This window comes from Gopherus flavomarginatus, chromosome 5 (assembly GCF_025201925.1).
Source record: "Gopherus flavomarginatus isolate rGopFla2 chromosome 5, rGopFla2.mat.asm, whole genome shotgun sequence".
Taxonomy (NCBI): Eukaryota; Metazoa; Chordata; order Testudines; family Testudinidae; genus Gopherus; species Gopherus flavomarginatus.
In genome coordinates this window covers 142,305,305-142,331,865 of record NC_066621.1, presented here as the reverse complement: position 1 = coordinate 142,331,865, position 26,561 = coordinate 142,305,305, and the positions used below count along the sequence as shown (strand labels likewise).

At 44.4% G+C, this 26,561-nt stretch overlaps 1 protein-coding gene across 19 annotated transcripts in view; it reads right to left on the bottom strand.

Moving 5' to 3' along the window:
- INF2 (inverted formin 2) overlaps positions 1–26,561 on the bottom strand; it is a 74,815-nt gene that overhangs the window by 31,282 nt on the left and 16,972 nt on the right. For 18 of the 19 annotated variants that reach the window (XM_050954091.1, XM_050954093.1, XM_050954096.1 and 15 more), the window contains exons 2-5: positions 4,981–5,389; positions 3,259–3,374; positions 2,454–2,613; positions 307–340 (exon numbers count right to left, since the gene is read on the bottom strand). In XM_050954091.1, the coding sequence (XP_050810048.1) occupies positions 307–340; positions 2,454–2,613; positions 3,259–3,374; positions 4,981–5,377 (707 nt within the window). In that variant the 5' untranslated portion in view covers positions 5,378–5,389. Of the gene's footprint in view, positions 1–302; positions 341–2,453; positions 2,614–3,258; positions 3,375–4,980; positions 5,390–26,561 lie in introns of those variants that run through there. The other variant, XM_050954111.1, reaches the window with a different exon arrangement.

Genomic DNA, 26,561 nt, shown 5'->3' with positions numbered 1-26,561 from the left:
TGGGGAGGGGATGTGATTCTTGGGTTTTGGTTCTGGCCCATGGTTAACATAAAGGGAGAAAAAATGAGATATCACAGGAAAATGTGCAGTGAAATGCAGTGGTTTTTATATTTCTAACCAGGAGAGAACTCAGAAAGGAAGCAGTGAAAAATATAGATAAGCCAAACATTTTTTAAAAAAGGAAATAAAATAAAAATAGGCGTTTGTATAAAGTGAAAGAATTGCTAAAATAAGCTCTACGTATTTTTATAGTTGTATCGAAATGAATCGCATTATAAAATAAAGTTTAAAAGAAGAAAACCTTACCTTAGCTTGTTTAAAATATCCAACAACTGAAGACCTGACAGAGGAAAATAAAAAGTGCTATTATTCTAATCTACTAGATGTTAAGCACTTCTGTGAGGAATTTGTATATGCATAAAACCTAACATTTCCCAGGTGCAAAGGATTAAATTGCTATTTAAAGTTGCATTTTTTTATGATTACCAAGGTGCCTAAATTCTCCTCTTGGAACCTCTAATCATTGTATATTGCAAGGCTGTACAAAAAATTAATTAAAAAAAAATTAAGGCCCCCCAGTTCTGCAAAGACTTATGCACATGCTTAGTACTACTTACTACTGCAAGAAGTTTCATTGCCCTCAACAGAACTACTCAGAATGAGTAAAGTTAAGCGTATGCATAAATGTTTGCAAGATTGGGACAAGGAAAGGAAAATGTTCATCAAAAAGAGCCTGGATCCCAGTCTTGCAAATATTTGTGTAAGAGTATAATACCCTGGAGCTAAATATCTGCAGGATCAGGACTTTATTTTACAATGTTGTGAAAAACAGGTGTATTATCCTCAACTGCACATGAAGTTTCTTAAAATGGAGTATTTGAATGTCTGTCTCATTGTACCCAACATTCCTTATGTTCAAGCAATTACAGACTACTACTGTATGTTCTTAAATCATGTGCTACATTGTATGGGCTAAACTGAGTCCTGGCAAAAGAAAGCACAACTCCCATTAACTGTGAGAGAAATTGCATCAGATCTCAGTTTGGCCCTGAATTACAGAGGCCATGTCTATACTACAAAATTCTGTTGACTTAGCTTACATCAGCATACAGCCCCCACAGTTATTAAATCGCTTGGGTGTGTGCACACCTGGCTCTTTGTGTTGGTGGTGCGCGTCCACACCAGGAGCATTTGTATCAATTGTATGGTCAGTATGGGGCATTTTGGGACAGCTCCTGAAAGCCACAGTCAATGTAAGCAACACACTATCTACACTGACACTGCATTAACCTAATTACATCAACCATGACTCTACGCTGCTTCGGTAGTGTTACTAAATCGGTGCGAGCCAAATTTAAGTGGAGACACTTCCACAACTAGGTCAATGTAAGGCAGTTTATGTTTAGATAAATGTGTAGTGTAGATCAGGACTGAATAAAGACTGGGCTGCTACAGACATGAGTTGATTAAACTAGCTCATGGAATAGAGGTTGCAGTGTATATATAGGGTACATTAAGCTGGAATTCTGTTAGCCTACAAGAAGAAAAGATCAAGTTTATGTGAAAAAGAACAAAGCTTGAAATAATGGGATTAAAGAAAGTGTATCAAATATAAAACGAGAGTCAAAGGCTACTGCACTGGCTGTAAATTAGGCTCATTATTGGTGTCTCAGGTATGACACAATGCAATTTGCACAACTTTTTTTTTCCATTTAACTATCTTACTGGTATTTTGAAAACCTACCACAGAACTGGCTTGAGTTCAAGAGTTTCATTACTTTGATAAAGTTAGATCCAACCAACTTTCTTATTGTAGCGGGGCAGTTACCCCGCTCCGGTTGAGAAAGCTAAGCTGACTGAGGAAGCAGCCACAGCTGGGACCATGCCTAATCAGGCCACAGCTGGCCCTATAAAAGGGCTGTGAGCCAGGAGCTGAGTGACAGTCTCTCTCCAGCCTTGGAGGGAGAAGGACCTAGCTGCCTGGGGATCGGATACATGAAGCAGAATAGTGTTGGGGAAGGGCAAGAAGAGCTGGGGAGCTCCAACCTGGCAACTCCCCAGGCTGAGGCCCTGATAAAGGCTTATGCAGGTACTGGGGCTGGGAGGTGCAGCCCGGGAATAGGCAGAGGTAGCTGGTACAACCCTCTTGCCAATGATGAGTGGCCAATACAGCCTGCAGTTTGCCCTAGTGAGAGGGGGCTAGATGATGACTGGCAGCAGCCACTGAGGCAAGGTGGGTATAGGGGATTGGGGTCTCCCCTGGGAGGGGGACCCAGCGTGTGGGGGTACTACGGTGGGCAGAACCCCAAGGGCAGCGGGATGCGGGATAGACATGGGGCCTGCGACAGGCAAGACAGCAGCCACCAGGAGGCGCTCCAAGTGCTGGATGAGCTAATTCCCAAATGACCAGCAGGAGGCGCCGCATCCCTGAGTCTTCGCTTTGCTGCACTTACCTATAAACTCATTTCTGAGTTGCGTCCTGATTCTTAGTTCTTCAGTCCCCAGGATCACGGCATTAATAACACTTAGCAGCGTTATCATGTAAGGCACGTTATCCGTAGCGAAGAGCTCATTCATTATGACACTGAATCGATACTGCTGGTTCTTCACAGTCTGTTAACACACAAGTGATATTGCAGATGTTCCAGTTTAGAACCTTTTTTTTTCCTTTTAAAAACAGATTCTAAAACAAGGTCAGTATCTTAACTCCTCATCAGCATATCTCACTAAACATGAGAAAGAAAAATGTGTGCTAGAGACAGCTCCTTCCATCACTGAGCAGACATCTAGTCAGCAGAGAAAGTAAATGGAAACTGATCACTTGCATTGGAAAAGTTCCCTCTTTGACCTGAGACTTCTTCCTGCTCCTTGGTACAGCCATCCAGGGCTGTGAAACCCACAGGCATGGTACCTTTGATTTTTGTGAGTTTTCCACTGATGCTGGTAGGGCTGCCACAAAGATTATATGGCTGCCAGCCAGCTGCCTCTAGCTGAGTCATTGTGCAGCCACTCAGATTTCTGCTGACAAGGAAGGCATCTATTTTATTTTTTTTTTGTACTTACCACAAAGCTCAGTCCCTGACTCTTACCAGAATGACGCAACTTGATCCCTATGCCTGTGCTGTGCCCCCAGCTGGAGGGATGCACCCATGTGCATCCAGCTGCAGGATCAGAACTGAAATAATACTGCGCACTGGTCTACCTATCCCACAGGGAGCTAGATCAAAACACTCTATAGTGCTCTGACTATGCACTTGCCTTATAATGGTCCAGAGCATCCAAAGCCAGGGCATGTCCGTCCACTGAGTAAATGCAGAGTGCAGCTAGCAGGTCAAACACCTGTTTTTTGACCATGACATTAGATGTGTCCAGTGCTGCCAAAAAGAGAAAAATGTATATTAGTGTATACTTCTCTGAAACTCCATCAACATCCGTAGTCTGTGGTGCACACAAGCAACGTACTTGTGGCTTGCATGTTATTTGCAATGAGATTCAAATACCTGGACTCTCAAGAATTACACATTTTATTGCAAATTCACAAAAACGGTTCAGTTTCTTGAAAAGCAGGAGAAACGTTGCAGGTTTTTGTTTGAACAGTCTTATTCTTTGAGTTTAAATGGGTGTACTATGAATTGCTCTAATCAGCCATCCTATATTTCTGCTTCCCCTTTCCCTGTGTGTTCCACAGAGCAGGGGCCAGGATATACTTTATTAATCTTTTACACTGAAGCAAAGAGATTGCATTACTGAATAACCCTACAAATGCTCCTACTTCCACAATGAAAAATGCCCATTCCTATATTTTATTGCTGTTAGGAAAGACAAGACTTTTCCTTTTGGGAGGAGAAAAAGGAAAATCCGATGAAGTGGGTATTCACCCACGAAAGCTCATGCTCCAATACATCTGTTAGTCTATAAGGTGCCACAGGACTCTTTGCTGCTTTTACAGATCCAGACTAACACGGCTACCCCTCTGATACTTTAAAATATAGAAGCTTATCAAACAGTGGAGAGTTTAAATAGCTATAAATAATAGGTTTGTAGATATGGTGATTCTTCTTAGCATATGCACAACATGCCTCAAGTGGTATGTGACTAGAATTCATCACTGAATTTGGTCCACTGGTTGGATCATTAGCTTCCCTGACCCAGGCCAAGTGCTGACTGGGCATATGACATGAATGCTGATCCATGTGGCATTAGTAGTATAGAGTAACGTTAGAAACCTCCGCTAAGACCAGGGCCTCATTCTGGTTACCACTATACAAATAGTAAGAGATGTCTTGAAGAACTTAAATCTAAACAGCCAAGACACACAAAGGATGGAAGAAAGAAGGCAGCATTAGCCTCACTTTACAGATGGAAACTAAGGCCTAGAGAAATTAAATTACTTGATTAAGGTCAAGGGAAATCTGTGGCAGCACCAAGTATAGACCTGGGATGTTCTGAGTCTTAACCACAGAGACACCCTTCTTCTTTGTCAATTGTAGCTGCTGATGTCCACTTCATTAACTGTCCACACTCTGCTTTTTGACTTGACAAACAATAAGTGACAGATATCTGTCTATCAGGTAAAGTTAGGGAGGTAAGGAACCTGTAGTTTCTACGTTATCCTAAGACAGAGTATGTCTTACCTTTGTTGGCAAAACATGAAAGACTTCTATGTGGAAACGGGGCCAATATTTCTTCTCTGCCATATGCTAACAATTGGGGGAAGTGGCATTTACAAGCAGTAGGTTTTTTTTAGAGGAAAAAATCCCTGTTTTATTAAATGAGTAGGCATAAGAATAGCCTCTAATGACCTTGTGAGAAAGCTGCTAAAGCCCTATGATATTTAAAAGGCAACAGCATGGTAAAAATACCTCTTTATTATTTCACAGATATATATTATGTTCAGAGTGGAGCAGGTGACTAAGCAACAAGATGCCTTATTGCAAAGCTGACTTGTGTGTGTTTAAAAGGAACAATAAGTGTTCTTACCTTGAGAGAGTTTCCTGACATAGCCTTCATTGCTGACAATGTATTCGATCCCCTTGTGGGAGTTCATGAGAGCTCGCACACAGTTAATGCAGGTGAGCTGAAGCAGGGCATCAGAAATCCTGGATACTCCTCTTCCAGACAGCCTGTCTAGGGCCTCTAAGAGCAGATCTAGGCCACTCAGCTCCAGGAACTGGATCATCCAGGCGTCATCGCTGCTCTCCAGTCGCTTCTTGAGACCAGAGTAGTTCACTACTGAGGGCATTTGGAGGAGGCGAATGCATAGTTCTGGCTCTGCATTTTCTAGGTTGGCCTCTGACTGGTCAGTCTCCTGGGGCCCAAGTTTCTCCTTTACGGCAGCCCATTTCTTCTGGGCACCTTCCTTCTTGACAGACATCATGAATAATCTCTCCTTTAAAGGGAATGAAAAGGCAAAGTGAGAAATATTTGGATTTGGTAACATCTCCTCAAATGAAGGGGCATTTCCCATAGTGATCAGAAACTTAAATCACAGATATTGAAGGTCTGTCTTTATTCTCAAGCGCCAAGCAGGTACAATGATCAACTGGAAGAGTAGCTCTCCAGCTATTGCAGTGGTTCTCAAACTTTTGTACTAGTGTCCCCTTTCACACAGCAAGCCTCTGAGTGTGACCCCCCTTATAAATTAAAAACACATTTTTATATATTTAACACCATTATAAATGCTGGAGGTGAAGCGGGGTTTGGGGGTGGAGGCTGACAGTTGGCGACCCCCCATGTAATAATCTTGCAACCCCCTGAGGGGTCCTGACCCCCAGTTTGAGAACCCCTGAGCTACTGAAAGAAGATACCATTGCATTTAATCCACTCACATCACAACCAATCACTGCAATCTGTCCAGACTGGCTTAACCATTAGAACATCAAAGACAGTAATCCATAGTTTTTAAAGTAATTAATTTACATCACTCAATAATTACTTGCCAGTTTTCACACAATGGAAAGGATGGTGGTGTAAGTACTGTATTATCAGGTGTTGGCTTGGTATTTTTCTTCAGCTGCGAGTGCTTGAAGAGAAACCAACCGATCTCCTAGGTTTTGTTGAACAGAACTGGTTGAAGAATGTTTGGGTCCTCCTACCCCTCCACCCAGAAAATGTTTCATCTAAATTTTCCACAGATATTTCCTTTTCTCTTTGGCAAAAATTCAAATATTGAAAATATTTGGCAGAAAAGCAAAACATTGGGGGAGTTGGATGACTTTTGTTTTGACAAAAAATCAAACATTTCCACAAAAAATGAACACTTGTTTTTGCAAAAAACAAAAACAAAACCACCCCTCCCCCCTACTTTGGTTAAACCCCAATTTTCCGTCATTAAATAACTTGGATGGAAAAAATTTGACCAGCCCTCCTGTTGATTTGTCTATACTGTTTAAAAAAGAAAAGAAAAGAAAAATTAAAAAGCTAATAGCTTCTATGATTTTTTTTCTTAATTCGATGTTTAGTGTGTGGATTTAAACATCCCCTGTGGTGTTTCCAGCCCCAACATTGCAGCATGGTGCAAGAGAATGAGAGATGAAGCCAAGTCGCTACTGGAGAGGGGTGCAGCTATTGTATCTCATATGGAGCATCATACGTTTTAGACATTAGGGGGTTCATGTTCTCCTTAGACGAGACAGTGGAAAGAGGAGCAGAGAGGGAGTGATGGAAACATTCTAATGAAAAATTAAATACACTTCTTCTAAAGGACATGTGCTGAGGAAGCAGTTCTCCTCCTAGACAGGCCGGACTTCCAATTTGGCACAGCAGGCACATGCCTACGGGCACCAGAGTTCTAAGGGTGCCTAAAAATTCAAAGTTTGCTGCTCCCAGGTCCTGGCAGGGTGCAGGGCTGGCTGATGGGGAGAGGGCCTCACGCAGCCCTGCTGGAGCACTCCTGACAGCAGGGAAGGCAAAGCAGCATGGGAAGAGCTCAGCAGTCCAATGCAGCTGGGGGCCCTGCTGGGTAAGTGGGTCCTGAGGGAGCCCAGCCTAGGTAGGCCCCACTCCTGCTCCAGCATGACTGATCACGCTCCTCCTGAGAGCCCAGAGCAATCAGCTCGGCGGACACAGTCTCCTCCCAGCGGGGCTGGTGAATGCGGCTGGGGGGCAGGGCACAGGAGAGTGGGTCTCTAGGAGGGTTTGTGGGAGGATGCTGGGCAGTGGGAGATGGGGAAGGTCTGTGTTCGTTGGGGTGTTGGGCAGTTGGGGGGTTTGTGGGGGGCACTGGACAGTTGTGGTGGTGGAGCTGTGGGGGGGTGCTGGGCAGTGAAGGAGGTTTTGGGGGGGTGCTGGGCAGTTGTGGTGGTGGGGCTGTATATGGGGGTGCTGGGCAGTGAAGGAGGTTTTGGGGGGTGCTGGGCAGTGGAGGGAGTCTGTGTGGGACACTGGACAGTTGTGGTGGTGGGACTGCGTTTAGGGGTGCCGGGCAGTGGGGGGGTTTGTAGGGAGTGCTGGGCAGTGGGAGGGCTTGGGGGATGCTGGGCAGTGGGGGATGGGGAAGGTCTGTGTGCGTTGGGGCACTGGACAGTTTTGGCTGTGGGGCTGTGTGTGGGGAATGCTGGGCAGTGGGAGGGGTCTGAGGGTGAAGGAGCATGGGGTGGGGGTGGTGGTGTAGAGGGTGCTGTGCAGTTGTGGTGGGGAATTTGTGGAGGGGTAGGAGGGTGCTGAAGATGCTGTGCCTAGGAGCCCGTAAGGTGTAAATCCAGCCCTGCCTCCTGATACATAGCACAGGCTTTCCTTCAGCTACAGCAACATTCTTTTGCCCTTTTTTTCAATTGAACCACTCTTGGGAAACACAGGGACTCAATCCTGAGACCCACAACAGCTCCATTGTGCTGAAACTGCCAGCTGGGAATTCTCCTGATGTAGGAAGAAAATCTGCATGGTACAAAGTGAATCTCTTGGGGATGTGCTAGGCACAGTGGTTCTCAAACTTTTGTACTGGTGACCCCTTTCACATAGCAAGCCTTTGAGTAAAAACAGTATACAGTAAAAATAGTTTTTATATATTTAACACTATTATAAATGCTGGAGGCAAAGCCGGGTTTGAGGTGGAGGCTGACAGCTCACGACCCCCCATGTAAGAACCTCACGACCCCTTGAGGGGTCCCGACCCCTAGTTTGAGAACCCGCATGCTAGGGCAAGGGGGAGTGTCACTGGCTGTGCTGTGCTCTGGCAGACCGTGGCTGATGGTCACTGTATTTTTGAGATAGTTTAGGGCAACTCAATGGATGTTCTAATCTATGGTGAGGGTAGCCCTTTACGGCTTCTCTACCTCTGCGGCATGCAGCAGAGATTGGACATAGCAGAGGACGGAGCCCCATGGTTTAAATTACAGGAGGGGAAAAGGTTTGTGAACGTCAACTAAAGATTTTAAAAATCTTTAACCCTGCAAGGTTCACGCTTCCTTGTCAGAAAGAACAGTGAGCCTGATAAGCCTGTCTTCATTGTTCAAGCTAAACCAAGTACACGAGGTAAACAATCGACAAAGACCTATTCTCTGTCTGTCTGTTTATGCATTTATAAACAATGGAGAGTAAATTAGTTTTCTGAAAATTCTTTTCGTTTCAATAATCTCTGGCTATATTTCCAGACATGTATAACTAATAATATGTTTAAAATATGTGATTATGGCATCGGAGAGTGTCCCTTTAATTGTTTTTTTTAGATCTCACCATAGCTGAGCCGTTTTACAATTTCTAAGTGTTCAGAACATGCTCTTGAACTCAGTTTGATCAGATGTTATTCCTAAGCACATCCTATCACAAATGTTTTCTCTTCTTTTGTTTCCTTTTGATTGATGTGGAGGTTAAGTTGGTAACAACCTCTTAATGTCCTCCTCTTCTGTTCTAATAGGACCTCACTTGCAAAATGTGCCATTCGCATATCATGTGTGAAAGTGTGATGGGTTGTGTGCTGAAGAACTGAGGTGTGAGGCTATTACAACAGCAGTACATCTTATGTGGTACCTCATTTTAAGGCCCTTCTACCATGAGGGCCTAGTCTGCAGCAGATATTCTATTTGCAGCAAGGAGGCACAGAGATTGAGAGCAATGTCAAACTAGAGTCGAGTCACTTTTGACAGCCTATCAAGCGGGTTTATGTCATTATGCTGCATTTTAACAGGACAGTTCAAATCAAAATAATAAGGGAATTATCCATCTAGGTCACTACAAGTTCCAAAATTTGCCTTATGGAGTTTCTCTGGCACTGCTCCTAGAGGTCATGAGGGATTGAACCAGCAGAGGCCAGGGTTCAGTCCCTAAACTCAGCGGACCTCAGAGACTAGAGTCCTCCACACAGAGGCCCTGAGTCTCAATGCTCTGCTGACTTCTGGTTCCTCGCCTGGCCACCTGGAGTATCTCCCCTCCCGCCAGCTCCCTTAACAAGACCGCTGTGCTGCCAGGGAATCTCTACTGCTCCTAGAATCCCACCTCCCTTGGGTAAGGAATTCCATACAGAGAAAGGAAACCAAGGTAAATTAGTGGAGTCAGGCCCACAAAATCGGAGAAGGGAGGGATGATGTTGTGAAGAGTGTTCCTCTATTCTAATCCCTGATAGCTCCCCTTCAGCCACAGAGCCATCAACTCAATGCAACATCCAAAGATAGGCTTCCATACGGATGGGTGAGAGAAAGACGGCACAAAGGTAGCACCCCATGTCTATGCTGCTCCTGTTTCAAACCACTGGGAGCTCATCCCCTCCGCTGACAAAGGCAGAACAACAGAGGCCTAGCGGTTCTATAATAATGGATGAAACAGTCGATTGGGTTACAGTAATTAGCATTCTGTATCCTCACTCTCTAACGTTCTGCAGCACAGGCCACACATAAACTGCAGGGCAGCTAGAAGCAGCACAGTCCCATAAGCATATGGCTGAACTATAACAGTAACCCAGGACTGCCAATTCCTGTGATTTTGATCATGTCTTGCCATATTTGAGGTTTTTCTTAAAGTCCCAGCTCCCGAAGTCAAGTGATTATAGAAGAATCTCAGCTTCCATTCAAATAACCCCACCGAAGCAGTAAGTTTCTAGCCCTTCTGGTTGCAGAGAAAAGTTTGAAAGCATGAACTGAGTGTATCAAAAGGTTCAGAAGGCAAATGAAAAGAAACCCACATTTATAATTGCTCCAAAATAGTGGTGTGATTTTAAAGCCAGTTTCCTGATTTTTCTGATGCCTGACGTGATTTTTGAACGTTTGGGATGGACAATAGTGATGATTACCCCCGTGTCCATTATGCTGTTGTACATACAGCCAGGTTTTCCAATTCAGAGGGAGCTTTATTTTCTCTCCCCTTCTCCCCCCACCCATCACCATTCAGTTTAGGGTTACCTTGCCTTTGGAAACCTATGTGTCTATTCACCAGCCACAGGCATTTAAGGTGTGGAGCTGTTGCTTTAAAGTGTGTCTCCTTGCAGTACGGATGTGTCATCAGAATGGAATGTACTAGACTTGTAACTGCTTTAGCTTTTCAGAACTTTTGCCTTTGGATTGCCTGCTATTTCCAGTAGAATAGCTGAGATTATGCAGGTTTGCCAGCCACGCTAAAGGCAATGGGTACCGATTAAAAACTGGGTGAGGGGTCAAAAAGGGTGGTGTCATGGGGGGGAGTTTTACAGAAAAGTTCCTGAGATCAAATGTTTATTGAAGCTACAGAGAAAATTTCAGCACTGCTTAGTCAGTGGCCCCTTCTCTCTCAGTACTGTTTGACTGAAAAAATGACAGTAACAATGGAAAATGAGAAGCAGTGAATGAGCCATTTAGGCACATACTGGACAGTAAAAAAATACACAAACCAAAAATCCATTCCCAGTGCAGCCAGACTTTTATGATCTGTCACTAACAACTGAATTCTGCAGTAGTCCTAACTTGGGCGAAAATCCTCATTAAATTCACTGGGGTGAAGCTTCTCTACTGCCACCCCTCTGTACTAAGTACAAGAAGCTGGGCTTGGCACAAGGCAGTGATCTGTGGGGGAGGGGAAGAAAAAATCCTCCCCCACCCCAAAAGCGGTGGAGCTCTGTGCAGTCTGCTAGAGCCCTGGGGCAGAGGTAGCCCTCTTATCGGTTAAGTTGCTGCGCAGTGGATTTACTGTCACAGCCTGTTCTTTTCCTGCAAAGGAAGTCCCCAGGATGCTGGGTTCTGATGCAGGCAGGGATGCAGCAGACCCATTTCCCATGTGCCTCGAATCCTGCCCTATGCTGTGCATCAAAACCACACACCTTCCAGGGTCCGAGGCCAAGCCCAGATCCATCTGGCTGACTTCAATGGGTCCTAGACTGGGTGCCCACTGCAGGCAGGGCCTTCTAGCTTTACAGGAGGAGACGGCGGCTAAAAGAGGTAAATAAATAAAAGCACCTCTCTATATTGCCAGATGATGTCAGTGTTTTAGACCAAAGCAGATAAAAGCAAGACTGCCTTGTCTGCCTGCAGAGCAATGCTAATAGGCTGTTGTTTTCTTCAAGCACATTTCCTGCTGCAGTGTCTCTTTGGGTGGGGAAGGGCATGAGGAATAGTTTTGGAGCCAAGGTGTGTGAAACCAGTGGAAGAATTCAAACTGTTATGTGTGCAACTTTGTCTTGGCACCAGTAATTGCTACCCACACCTTAATGTTTGTCTACGTCTCGTTCTGCACATAGCATTTCTCCTGGGAGGAAAGAATGGGTCTAATGACCAAGGCAGAGGCTAGCAATAAGGAGATCTGGGTCCTGTTCCTGGCTCTGTGTGACAGTGGCTGAGCCAGTGATCTTTCGGAGCATCAGTTTCTCTTCCTGTAAAATGGCCGTAATAATACGTTCCTAACTCATTGGGGTGTTTTGAGATTTAATTCCTAAGCAGCTGTATAGTGCTTTGAGACTCTCAGCTGAAAGTGCAAACTCTTATTGTATTTCTCATTCCTATATTTCAGTAAAATGCAGCATGTGAACAAAATGTGATTGATAATTTCCCTTTTTAGGCCAAACATACATGTGTAGGGCAGGTCCAAACTGTACAGCCCTTCCTCTGTCCTAATTCACAGGGTCTGACTCTCCTCTTCCTTATGCCAGTGTAAATGAAAATGTATTCCTTCACTGACGTCAGTGAAATTACACAGGGGTAAAACTGCTGTCAAAGGAGAGAAGACTCTGTGCCATTAACTTTAATGGGAGTTGTGCTTGAATCAGGACTGCAAGTTTTAACCCTGTACGTACAGTGCAGAGCCAAAGCTCCTACCCTGTGCAAAGCCTGGAACATCAGCTTTGCACTGGAGATCTCCACAGGGCGGAGAGAATGAAATCCTTTCCCTGACTTCACAGAGGGGAGCTGTACTGCAGTTCTGTGCCATTCAGCCTCCAGGCAGCAGAAGCAACCGCTGATTCTGTACACCCTCCTTTTTCTCTGTTAATATTACTTTTTTAGATTTGGGGTAAATAGCTTTTCTGCTCTTCGCACAGCACTAAACCCTTTGATAGCAAGCCTGGAAATTAATGCCATTTTTTAAATATATATTTTTACTTTTAGCTATCAAAATTAGGGCTGTCAAGTGATTAAAAAATTTATTGCAATTAATTGCACTGTTAAACAATAACAGAATACCATTTATTTAAATATTTTGGATGCTTTCTGCATTTTCAAATATGTTAATTTCAATTGCAACACAGAATACAAAGTGTATAGTGCTCACTTCATTTTTGATTACAAGTATTTGCACTGTGAAAAAACAAAAGAAATAGTATTTTTCAATTCACCAAATACAAGTACTGTAGTGCGATCTCTCTATCATGAAAGTTGAACTTACAAATGTAGAATTATATACAAAATAAATCTTGCATTCAAAAATAAAAGAATGTAAAATTTTAGAGCCTGCAAGTCCACTCAGTCCTACTTCTTGTTCAGCCAATTGCTCAGACAAACAATTTTATTTAAATTTGCAGGAGATAATTCTGCCCACTTCTTGTTTACAATGTCACCTGAAAGTGAGAACAGGTGTTCACTGTTGTAGCTGGCATCGCAAGATATTTATGTGCCAGATGCACTAAAGATTCATATGTCCCTTCATGCTTCAACCACCATTCCAGGGGACATGCATCCATGCTGATGATGGGTTCTGTTCGATAACAATCCAAAGCAGTGCAGACCGATGCATGTTCATTTTCATTTTCTGAGTGCTGTAGCTACCTTCATAAACCTCACATTGGTACCTTCTTTGCGTTTTGTGAAATCTGCAGTGAAAGTGTTCTTAAAATGAACGACATGTGCTGGGCCATCATCCAAGACTGCTATAACATAAAAGACATGGCAGAATGCAGGTAAAACAGAGCAGGGGACATACAGTTCTCCCCCAAGGAGTTCAGTCAGAAATTTAATTAACACATTATTTTTTAAATGAGCATCATCAGCATGGAAGCATGTCCTCTGGAATGGTGGCCAAAGCATGAAAGGGCATATGAATGTTTAGCATATCTAGCATGTAAATACCTTGCAATGCAGTTATACAAGTGCCGTGCAAATATCTGTTCTCACATTGTAAATAAGAAGAGGGAAGCATTATCTCCTGTAAATGCAAACAAACTTGTTTGTCTTAGTGATTGGCTAATCTTTTCATGGATTGAGAACTGGTTAAAAGACAGGGAACAAAGGTAGGAATAAATGGTAAATTTTCAGAATGGAGAGGGGCAAGTAGAGGTGTTCCCCAAGGGTCAGTCCTAGGACCAATCCTATTCAACTTATTCAGAAATGATCTGGAAAAAGGGATAAACAGTGAGGTGGCAAAGTTTGAAGATGATACTAAACTGCTCAAGATAGTTAAGACCAAAGCAGACTGTGAAGAACTCAAAAAAAATCTCACAAAACTAAGAGTTTGGGTAACAAAATGGCAAATGAAATTTAGTGTGGATAAATGTAAAGTAATGCACGTTGGGAAGAATAACCCCAACTATACATACAATACGATGGGGGCTAATTTAGCTACAACTAATCAGGAAAGAGATCTTGGAGTCATCGTGGATAGTTCTCTGAAGACGTCTACACAGGCAGTGTGCAGCGGCAGGCAAAAAAGCAATCAGGATGTTAGGAATCATTAAAAAAGGGATAGAGAATAAGATGGAGAATATCTTATTGCCCTTATATAAATCATGGTACGCCCACATCTTGAACACTGCGTACATGTGTGGTCTCCTCATCTCAAAAAAGATATACTGGCATTAGAAAAGGTTCAGCAAAGGGCAACTAAAATGATTAGGGGTTTGGAATGGGTCCCATCTGAGGAGAGATTAAAGAGGCTAGGACTTTTCAGCTTGGAAAAGAGGAGACATATGATAGAGGTATATAAAATCATGAGTGGTGTGGAGAAAGTGAATAAAATTATTTATTTGTTCCCATAATATAAGAACTAGGGGGAACCAAATGAAATTAATGGACAGCAGGTTTAAAATAAGTAAAAGGCAGTTCTTCACACAGCACACAGTCAACCTGCGAAACTCCTTGCCTGAGGAGGTTGTGAAGGCTAGGACTATAACAGTGTTTAAAAGAGAACTGTATAAATTCATGGTGGTTAAGTCCATAAATGGCTATTAGCCAGGATGGGTAAGGAATGGTGTCCCTAGCCTCTGTTTGTCAGAGGGTGGTGATGGATGGCAAGAGAGAGATCACTTGATCATTATCTGTTAGGTTCACTCCCTCTGAGGCACCTGGCATTGGCCACTGTCAGCAGACAGGCTACTGGGCTGGATGGACCTTTGGTCTGACCCAGTATGGCCATTCTTATGTTCTTATGGCTGAACAAGAAGTAGGATTGAGCGGATTTATAGACTGTGAAGTTTTACATTGTTTTGTTTTTGAGTGCAGTTATGTAACAACAAAAATCTACATTTGTTAGTTGCACTTTCATGACGAGATAGCACTACAGTACCTTTATGAGGTGAATTGAAAAATAGTGTTTCTTCTGTTTATCATTTTTACAGTGAAAATATTTATAATAATACCCACTTTGATTTCAATTACAATACAGAATACAATATATATGAAAATGTAGAAAAACATCCAAAGCAATTAATAAATTTCAATTGGTATTCTATCTTTTAACAGTGTAATTAAAATTGCGATTAATAGTGATTAATATTTTTAACTACGATTAATTTTTTGAGTTAATCGCAATTAACTCATGCAATTAATCATCAGCCCTAATCAAAACACATTGTTGTTATAAAATCAATTAAAAATCATCTATAAAAGTCTGAATAGAACAGAATTGTGCTGCCTTTCTGGTATATTTCAAGTTAATATCTGAAGCTAAACTAGCTCCAAGAGCAGAGAGGAAATCCTGATGACAGCTTCCTGTTTATCAGCACTTTGCCTTCCTTACCACCTGCACTAAGCAGATCTGCAGAGAAGACGCGCTTAGCACAACTCCAGATAGGTGCATCTGAAAAGAATAAAGGCTTGTGGTTGTGCATTAAGTTGAAAAGGCTGGATTGATTAAACTAAACTCTCATCTTTAACTGCAATATATTACCGGGAGAATACACTCTCTCCATAAGCAAGAAAGTGCCTATTATTGTGGAAACATCTTTAGTCATAAAAAGAAGGGAATAAATATCCAAAGATGAGCTATATAAACGAGAAGAGAAGAAACAGAGAGGAAAACATGGTACCATTATACTGATGATATGATAAGTGTGTTACACAGATAGCATTGGCAAGATGTTATAAACGGACTGTCTTTCCATATTTTCTCTGAAGCACCAGCAGTTCTTTAAATTCATTTAGCTTCATCTTTAAAAAGCTCTTTGTTTTCCTTGTATCGCCTGACCACAAGGATAGATTAGCAGGTAAATGATCTAATCCAGTGGTTCTCAAACTGTGGGTTGGGATCCCAAAGTGGGTCATGAACCCATTTTAAGGGGATTGCCAGGGCTGGTGTTAGACATCCCAAGTCCCACCACCCATGGCAGTGGGGCTCAGGCTTTGGCTTTGGCCCCTCCACCTGGGGCACTCGGGCTTTGGTGGGCTCAAGCTTTGGTCCCCCATCCTGGGGTCATGTAGTAATTTTTATCGTCAGATGGGGATCATGGTGCAAAGAAGTTTGAGAACCCCTTATCTAATCAGTGAATTATGCATGATGGATGAACAGGCAGTACATGTTTTTCATGTCCTAGGGAGAAGAAATTGAGCTCTGTGTTGCCTGGATCAAGGAGAATTCTTGTTCTGCATAGAGGGGATGGAGAAGAGAGGAGGCTGATTTCTTCCTTCCGGCCCCTCACAGTGTGGACCCAGGCAGGATGAGGACCGTAGTGCTTCCTGGGTGCCTGGCAGGGCAGGGTTAGTGCACCGAAGGCCCACACTCCATGCTGCTAGGCCCTGGCAGCAGGCACCTGGGGATGTGAGGAACGCTCTGTACAGTGGGCTGTCTCTTGAGTTCCAGGAAACATTCTGCTAGGGTCTCTGCCCTTCTGGGGCACCTCTAGGCAGCCCCAGAATATTCCCATTCTGATCAATGCAGTTGTCATGATCTCACATCTCGCTCTGTAAGGCTGGTTAGGCACATGTGTAAGAGGGAGCTCGCAGGGGAAGTGTCAGTGCAGAAATACTAGGATATAAAGAGCCTCCCTTGGGAAAGGCCAGGCTATCACAATGCTCCTCCTCGGCGGCCGTCTACGATGGTGAAGTGGTTCATGGTGCCAGATGGTCTCTCTGAGCAGTGGGCTCTGCAAAGGCATTAGGCCGTGCTAAGTGTGCTCTGAATCCATCCAGCCCAGCTTGTTGAACCATCTACTCCCTGGTTCTTCCTCTCTGACTAATACTTAGGAATCCTCTGTGTACCGTGCTAATACACATTCTCTCTAATATGAACCAATGACTCACAGGAAGTTTATTGATCACTATCTATGGGAGGTAACTGGGGCGAGGGAGTAAACACTTCCTTCTGGTTGTGAACTTGGGGAGACAGAAGCTACATAGCAGAGGATCCGCTTTGAATAATTACCTGTCTCGCTGATGGGGGGAGGGTGTCACAGCTGAGTAAAGTCATGTAGAAGGGCAGCTGGGACACCTCCTATATAAACTGACGGGGATGGGAAGTTATAGGCGGAACTTGCTCTACTTGTTTCTTGGTCCTGATTCATTCCCTGAAAGCAGGGTCTGAACCCCCCAGAAAGTCTAATAGGAGTGTGGATGCAACGCCACAAGCCACCCACAGTCCCCACGGCCTGGAGTTTGCCAGCATAACACAGCACAGCCTGGAGCGGGCCCTTGGGTGTAACGTGCTGCACTATGCCACTGTAACCATCAGAGCCTCCTCTGGCACATCGCTGGCCCAAAGCACTGTGGCTACAGACAGCTGTAATTACCAGCCATGGTGACTGTCATTCTGGGGATCTGTGACCCCCATGGGAGGAGGGGTCATGTGCTCTGCTAAGAAAGCTGGGGGCAGCACAGAAAGCAACACTGCCAGCCACGCTGCAGCCTGTGCTGGAGGACTGGGAGCCGAGCAGGGAAGAAGCAGCTCTGCTCTGAGATCCACAAGGTCTGACTTGTCTTGATCAATGGATTTTAACCCTAAGTGCTACTTTTTTGGCTCTGTTCCCTGCTCACTCCAAAGCACTCCTGCTCCCTTTTGTTCTGAACTGAGAACTATGGCAGCTCCTTTTAAAGGCACAGATCTTTCCTGCTAAGTCCTCCCATGCATATTTACAGCATTCAGAATACCACTCCGTTTAAGTGAATTTTAATTATATGGTTTTCTTCTATACAAACCCCATGCTCATCCAGCCACAGAAAACAGGCCAATCCCTTCTCTTTTTCAGCATGACAGACTACTTAGTCACTTAAGGGAAAATAAATTATGGCTCTAACCTTTCTGAAAACAACATCCACAGGCCTGATGGTGTTGGTCCTGCTTTGAGCAAGGGATTGGACTAGATGACCTTTAGAGGTCTTTTCCAACCCTAATGGTCTATGATTCTATGATGGACCTGAATCTCCTCCCTCTCAATTTGGAGGAGTCTGCCTGCAACTTGGCTGGCTAACAGGGCTTCAAACGTGTTATCTTCAAGGGGCTTGTGTTAAACTAGCTCCCTTGAATGAACAGAGTTGCAAAGGGTTAGTAGATTTCCAGCTAGCTGATCTTGGTGGAGGCTCAAACACTGGCAGGGTCAAACCCATGATACCTTAAGTGGGAGTGGGGTACCAACCAACCAGTCCACAACCTCCTTGTAGTGCAACCCAGGTACCCTTAATGGGGAGCCAATAGGAGGGGACTGCACACCCTTGCGGTGACTGGCAGTCTAGGTACTTACTCAAGCCAAGAAACCAAAAAAATGAACAAGCTTGGCCCTACTTAACCGTGGTGTCCGAAGAAGGAGAAGATGATGATGACTGAAGTAACACAAATGAAACGCCCTTTGTCCCATTAACACCCACCCACCTTAACTCCTTAAGACACTCCTTCCTTCCTTCCTTCCTTCCTTTCTTCTATCCCTAGAGGCTGTGTATAATCTGATTCCTTCCTTATTCCTCCCTCCCTTTCCTTCCTAGCACACTCCTTCTGTCTCTCCTCCCCACCCCCAGCAGAATTTTAATTTACACGTAACAAAGTTTAAGCCATCTGGCATTTCAAGATGCAACTTGTTAACAGTTAAATTTTTGATCACGTGAAGAACAGAAATTGTTTGTTACCCAGCAACATGGAAAATGCTTTTGTAACTTTCTAAGACAATTATATTAACGTCTCAGCAGGAAGCTGTTGCAGGACCTGCTATGAAAACTACTTCCACAGAGCATTTTTCTTGCAAAACAGGATTGTAAAATTGGCAGAGAGGAGGGAATTCATGTGTCTAATAACGGAAGCCAAAGCATTCTGCAGTCTTTTTCTTACACTGAAGCAAATCAGCTTCCTTTAAAAAAGCTGTGTAAACTTTCACTTCCAAAGCTCCATCATTCTTACTCTGTGCCAAGCAATCTTTTGCTAACAGAGGCTTAATCCCTGAATATGTCTGAAAGTTGCGCTATCAGAAAGCTTGACAGGATGTCGGTGTTTATGAAAATATCAGTCTTATAAAGCTTCTGATGAGAGAAAGCAAGTGCCTTTCATGTAAGCTACAGAAAGGGCTCAGTTTTGCTCTCTAATCCACATCAGAATGTCATTTAAATTCCTTTCTGCCTCATCTCTATCTGAAAAATAATACCTTCCATACAGATGTGTTCTTGTCTACACTACAAGCAATACAACAGCACAGCTTCAGAACTGTAACTGTAGAGTAGACACTTGCTACAGCAACAGAAGGGGTTTTTGTGTCACTGTAGTAAATCCACTCCCTTCAGACATAGCAGCTGGGGGTACGTCCAGATTACCCGCCATATCGGCGAGTAGCAATCGATTTTTTGGGGATTGATATATCGCGTCTCATCTAGATGCGATATATTGATCCCCGAACGTGCTCCCGTTGACTCCAGAACTCCACTGGAGCGAGAGGCGGTAGCAGAGTCTACATGGGGAGCTGCAGACGTTGATCCGGCGCGGTGAGGTCGGGAGGTAAGTCGGAATAAGATACTTCGACTTCAGCTACGGTATTCCCATAGCTGAAGTTGCGTATCTTACATCGACACCCCCTCCCCTCCAGTGTAGACCAGGCCTAGGTGGCTGGGGCTTAGGTCGGCTTAACTACATCTCTCAGGGATTTGGGGTTGATCCAAATTTTAGGTGGAGTCTAGGCCTTAGAATGTTTTTAGATCTTTAGATGAATGGCTCTTTTTACGTGAAGAATATTATAGTGATGATGATGGATGTCTCTGACACCTTCTCTCGAGTCTGCAGCTAGAAACATCATGTAAAAATATCCAGCATTTAGACAATGAGCATATTAGCCAGGTACATGAATATTGGAATCCTACAGTTATTTCTGTACACATGGTAGTCAGACTGATCTGGAATGCATTGAACGTTTATGCCAGTATCTCTTTCGTAGTCCAATCAGCTTCTGCAGAAATTAATGTCTAATTTTGAAAGAAAAGTTTCTAGCCTGTTGTGGCTGTGAACAAAACCCTCCCAAATGTGAGCAGCTGTCGTTGGAGATAGTCTGGAACAATAGCTCTTAAAGGTATGGAATGCACCCATTCATTTCACAGTGATGTGTTAACTGAAGCCTAATGATTATTTAAATGTCAACACTAACTATCAGAAGGGTAGCCCTGTTAGTCTGTATCCACAAAAACAACGAGGAGTCTTAAAGACTAATAATTATTTGGGCGTAAGCTTTCGTGGGTAAAAAACCATTTCTTCAAGAAGTGGTTTTTTTACCCACGAAAGTTTATGCTCAAATAAAGACTAACAGAAAGAAGAAGTGTTTTTTTACCTATGAAAACTTATGCTCAAATCATTTTAGCAGAAGCCTCCAGCTACTCTGGGGCTATGGACTGTGACTGTAGTTTGACAGCTATTCCCCCCTGTTCTCCTATATGACCCATACCGCTGATAAATGATAAAATGATAAAAGTCAGAAATTGGAGCATAGTATAAATTCTGCCAAACTCATACTGCAAACATCTGTCTCACATTCCATGAAGGACCAGATCTTCAGCTGGTATAAAATGACTTAAGGTCTTAAGAGAAATACACCAATTTACACCAGCTGAGGAGTTGGCCCTTAAGACTAAATTGAGGGCTTGTCTACATCAGAAAGTTGCAGCGCTGGTGAGGGAGTTACAGCGCTGCAACTTAGGAGGTGTACACATCTGCAGGGCACCACCAGCGCTGCAACTCCCTGTTTGCAGCGCTGGCCGTACTCCCGTTTTGTCTCGGGTGTAGAGGATCCAGCGCTGGTGATCCAGCGCTGGTAATCAAGTGTAGACACTTACCAGCGCTTTTCTTGACCTTCGTGGAATAAGCAGGTATCCCAGCATACCTGAGGAAGCCTCTGGTAATCAAGCTGGTCTCCTTTCCCGGTTTGCTCTCGCGTTCCCCGAACCCCGAACAAGCAGGTCTCCTTCCCTGAGGTTTGCTGGGTGGTTCCGGGAACGAGAGAGCAAACCGCGGCGAAGCTGGTCTCCTTTCCCGGTTTGCTCTCTCGTTCCTCGAACCCCCGAGCAAGCAGGTCTCCTTCCCTGCGGTTTGCAGGGTGGTTCGGGGAACGCGAGAGCAAACCGCGGCGAAGCTGGTCTCCTTTCCCGGTTTGCTCTCTCGTTCCTCGAACCCCCGAGCAAGCAGGTCTCCTTCCCTGCGGTTTGCAGGGTGGTTCGGGGAACGCGAGAGCAAACCGGGAAAGGAGACCAGCTTCGCCGCGGTTTGCTCTCGCGTTCCCCGAACAAGCAGGTCTCCTTCCCTGCGGTTTGCAGGGTGGTTCGGTGAACGCGAGAGCAAACCGCGGCGAAGCTGGTCTCCTTTCCAGGTTTGCTCTCGCGTTCCCCGAACCCCCCTTGAAGCCGCCCAACAGCGCTGCAGTGTGGCCACATCTAACACCACTTGCAGCGCTGGTTGCTGTAAGTGTGGCCACTCTGCAGCGCTGGCCCTATACAGCTGTACTAATACAGCTGTAACAACCAGCGCTGCAAAATTTTAGATGTAGACATGGCCTCTTTCTAAGCAGTGCAGTTTCACCCTTACAGTTCATTGTGCAGGAAAGTAACTTTGCAAAGGATTTCATCCTGCTGTAGGAAACCGTTTGAGGCTTTATTTACATTACAGAGGAGAAATGTTAATCCTTGACGGATTTCACCTCAGTAACTGCATTTTCGTTTTATGTTAGGCTCATTCCAGAGGTGTAATCCACAAATCCTGACAATGTTGGCTGCTGAGCCGATTCTTAAAGCAAAATTAGTTTCACAGTAGATTATGCTGACAAAAAAATATACACAGAAAGGAATATTGATGTTGCAAATTCCATCCCTCACTGCTGCAAGAAGAAATTTAAAGGGATCTCAACTGCCAGGAGACCTCAGTTTAATCCTGAATTGATGTCATTGTGCCAAAACTATTTGTGTTCATACACGGAGGGGAACAAATAAATCCAAAAGCTCTTTGGCTGCTGACATACTGCTACTGGATGGATTGCAATTTCTATCTCCCTGCACCAGGAACACATTGCCAACAAAGGGGCAGGAATTAAAAAATTGATCCCAAGCCTGTGGCTCGTCAGTCAGAAATGTTCCTTCCAGGTGACTCCAACACTGCCAGTATGGCTGCTGGCTGGGAGTACACTGACCATGCTTTGTCTTCTGTGATGAGTCTATGATGGCAGTTTCAAGCAACTTCCATTTTTAACATGATTTTAATCTGTGATGGAAAAGTAGCAAAATCCTCTCATCTGCAGACTTTACACCCCAGTCTCTTTTTCACTTGTATTGTGTATTGCCTGTTTGAAAGAAACAGGGGAATTCCCACTCTGGTCTACACTTAAAAATTTGTTTGACCTAGCTCACACTCCTGACATAGTTAGGTCAACCTAACCTCTGATATAGACAAGGCTAGCTTGATGGAGGAATTCTTCCGTCGATCCAGGTACTGTTATTCAGAGAGATGGATTAACTACAGTGATAGAAAAACCACTTCTGTCAATGTTGGAAGCATCTACACTACAGTGGCTCAGCTGTAGTACTGTATTTCTTCCACTGTAGCAGCTGTAGTGTAGACATGGCCTTAGTTAGCTTGGAGTTAAGGTTGCCCAAGTGAACTTCCTGTCAGCACAGTCACTAAGGCCATGTCTACATCTAAAATTTTGCAGCGCTGGTTGTTACAGCTGTATTAGTACAGCTGTATAGGGCCAGCGCTGCAGAGTGGCCACACTTACAGCAACCAGCGCTGCAAGTGGTGTTAGATGTGGCCACACTGCAGCGCTGTTGGGCGGCTTCAAGGGAGGTTCGGGGAACGCGAGAGCAAACCGCGGCGAAGCTGGTCTCCTTTCCCGGTTTGCTCTCTCGTTCCCCGAACCCCGAGCAAGCAGGTCTCCTTCCCTGCGGTTTGCAGGGTGGTTCGGGGAACGCGAGAGCAAACCGCGGCGAAGCTGGTCTCCTTTCCCGGTTTGCTCTCGCGTTCCGGAACCACCCTGCAAACCGCAGGGAAGAAGACCTGCTTGTTCGGGGAACGCGAGAGCAAACCGCGGCGAAGCTGGTCTCCTTTCCCGGTTTGCTCTCGCGTTCCCGAACCACCCTGCAAACCGCAGGGAAGGAGACCTGCTTGCTCGGGGTTCGGGGAACGCGAGAGCAAACCGAGAAAGGAGACCAGCTTCGCCGCGGTTTGCTCTCGCGTTCCCGGAACCACCCAGCAAACCGCGGGGAAGGAGACCTGCTTGCTCGGGGTTCGGGGAACGCGAGAGCAAACCGGGGAAGGAGACCAGCTTGATTACCAGAGGCTTCCTCAGGTATGCTGGGATACCTGCTTATTCCTCGGAGGTCAAGAAAAGCGCTGGTAAGTGTCTATATTTGATTACCAGCGCTGGATCACCAGCGCTGGATCCTCTACACCCGAGACAAAACGGGAGTACGGCCAGCGCTGCAAACAGGGAGTTGCAGTGCTGGTGGTGCCCTGCAGATGTGTACACCTCCTAAGTTGCAGTGCTGTAACTCCCTCACCAGCGCTGCAACTTTCTGATGTAGACAAGCCCTAAGGCCTCGTCGACACTTCAAAGCTTTGCTGCATAGCTTTGTCAATTAAGGGACTGGAAAAATCACACCTCAACTGATATAGCTGTGGCAGCAAAAGCCAAGCTGTAGATGCAGTTATACGTGTATAAAAAAAGTCCTATTGTTCAGAGAACAGGTATAAGCTATATTGGTAAAAGAACCCTTCTGACAGTATAAGCTATGTCTCCACTAGGAGGGTTTGCCGATATAGCAAAACTGGCACAGCTATACCAGCAACCGCTTTCTAGTGTAGACAAGGCCTAACCGTCAAAGCCACCTACTGTCCTCTATTAAATCTCCCCCTAAAACTTGCCTTTGCTCAGATGCCTACAAAAATCTCAACAAGGGTGAAGCAACTGGTGTGCTGTGATCACTGCTTATTGAACTGATCATAGTCATCTCATTGCTACACCATCTACCTGTTGTTTCCACCTCTCATTCTCGTTTTATACTTGGTTTCCAAGTTCTCTGGGGCAGGAACTGTTTTTCTGTGTTTACAGCCTAGCACAGTGGGGCCATGATTCTTCACTGGGTCCCTGAGGCACTAGTGCAATACAAAAAAATACTAATAACGGTAGTCAAAGAGCTCACCAGTTAAGACAACATTAAAATCCAGGCCGAATTCAACTTACAGGCCTTGCATCATAATAGCTACCTGAATTTATGCCTCAGCTCCACAACATAATAATAATAATAATAATTAATAATAATAATTTTATTATTTATTAGTATTCTTTTAGTGCCTAGGATCACTAGTCATGGACCAGGACCCAACTGCACTAAGAGCTCCACAAATACAACAAAAAGACAGTCCTTCCCTAAGGGGCTTCCAATTCAAGTACAAGACAAGAGACAACAGATAGATATAGACAGATAAGTGCATACAAGGCAACCATGAGACAATACTGGTCAGAATGATAGGCAATAGTCTCCCCCAACGCACTGATCCCATTGCTCAAAATCACACTGAAGCCATGACTTCATCAAGATTAACATTTCTTACAAAGGGGCCCACTCCTACTGGCAAATTCTATGACATGTTCTCAGCTCAACATTAAATTGCTGCTGCCTTGGTTCCCCAACTCCACCGGTTGCATAGAACTCCATCCATTCCCTGACCCTGTGAATGAGGTAGCTGGGCTGGGAACAGATGCAGTTAGGTCAACCTAACCTCCACTGTAGATGCAGCTAGGTCGATGGAGGAATTCTTCCATCCCCCTAGTTACCACCTCTGCAGCGGGTGGATTTACTACAGTGATGGAATAGCCCTGCTGTTGCAGTAGTATGCGTCTACACTGCATCACTACAGCAGTCTAGCTGCAATGCTGTAGCTGTGCCACTGTACGGCTTGTAGTATAGACATACCCCTAGAGCCTTCAGTTCTCCTATAGTCAGTCTATAGCACTGTAATGCAGACACTTCCTACGTCAATGGAAAGGAGATTTTCTGTTGATGTCATTAATCCATCTCTTCAAGAGGCAGTAGCTGGATTGACAGAAGAATCCTGCCTACTCCAGGTGTTAGGTCAACCTAAGTACGTGCTCAGACATGAACTTTTCACAGCCTTAAGTTACATAAATAAGTTGATCTAAGTTTCAGGTATAGACCAGGTCTGATTGCAAGCTGCTCAAACTGTTTGTCAGGCAAATTTGCCTGCTACAGATGTCTCTTCCACTGACATGATGATGAGGATGGACCTGTGTCTGTGTGTGAAGTTTTTGAGCTTGAGGTTGTGTAGCCAAAAATGCGAGACGATCAAGATTAAATTTCAAGAGTGACTCATTTCTAATTGTTGTCTTGGGAATAGTTAGCAAATATTTTTTCCAAAAGCCCTTGCAGAAAATGTATTTGCTCTCTGAGCAGTAATTACGGTAAGCTTTGGTAATTTAATTCAATCACTGCTGTGTGAAATGGAGAGATTTTAATCTTGCTTTAAGCAAAAAGCCCGGTGCATCCTTAACTATGGGATCTTCACTGTTGCCTCCATAATTTACCGTGTTACCTGGTTACACAATGGATACATGAAATGAGGTAAACTAAATATAAATAAGCCAATTTTGCCTTTAAAAATTGAATTATTCTGAATTCTAGCCATCAGTGTCTTCTTGCCACTGTAGATTGACATGACTGATCGGCACCATCCAAGTGGTTCACATTGCTCTTGTAGATTGAGTGTTAAGAATTTTAGAAACTAGATGCACAACACATTTCCAGCTAGCACAGGCCCAATAACTCAGCAAATGCAACAGCAGTGTTCTGTTTGGGTGATCTAGGCAGAAGACTGACCTGCTGTCAAATACTGGGACAGACTAGTGCCAGAGAATTACAGAAGTAATATATATCTCCATAACCACAGAGGTGGGAGCGATAGCTCAGTGGTTTGAGCATTGGCCTGTTAAACCCAAGATTATGAGCTCAATCCTTGATGGGGCCATCTAGGGCAAAAATCTGTCAGGGGATTGCTCCTGCTTTGAGCAGGGGGTTGAACTAGAAAACCTCCTGAAGTCCCTTCCAACCCTAATATTCTGTGTTTCTATACCCAGTCCTTAGTAATGGCACAGGAATGTTAGTTGTGTCTCTGAAACGTTAAGCCAGGTCAGACTGAGTCAGTACTTGTTTAAGAGAGTTCCAGGGAAAAGCTATAGGGTGTTGCAGAAAGTAATCTTGATGTTTCAGTAGATGGTAAGGTCTTCCCTCTGAGTGAACCAATGCCTCTGCAATCAAGGCCAGCCATGGTTCAAAAGGGGCTATTTAAATTAAGTGCCCTCTCTCCAAATGTTCATGGAGAGGAAACTGAGGGGGTACAACTCCTGCTACCTGCAAAGAAGGGAAGGAATGTGGTTTCTTTGGCACAACACCTCCTGCACTTCTCCTCTAGCACTCCCTCTGAAAGAGGAAAGAGGCAGGAAACTCCTTAGCATATTTGGTTGGGTAACAGATGAGGAATGGCCTATGAGGCAATAGTGAAGA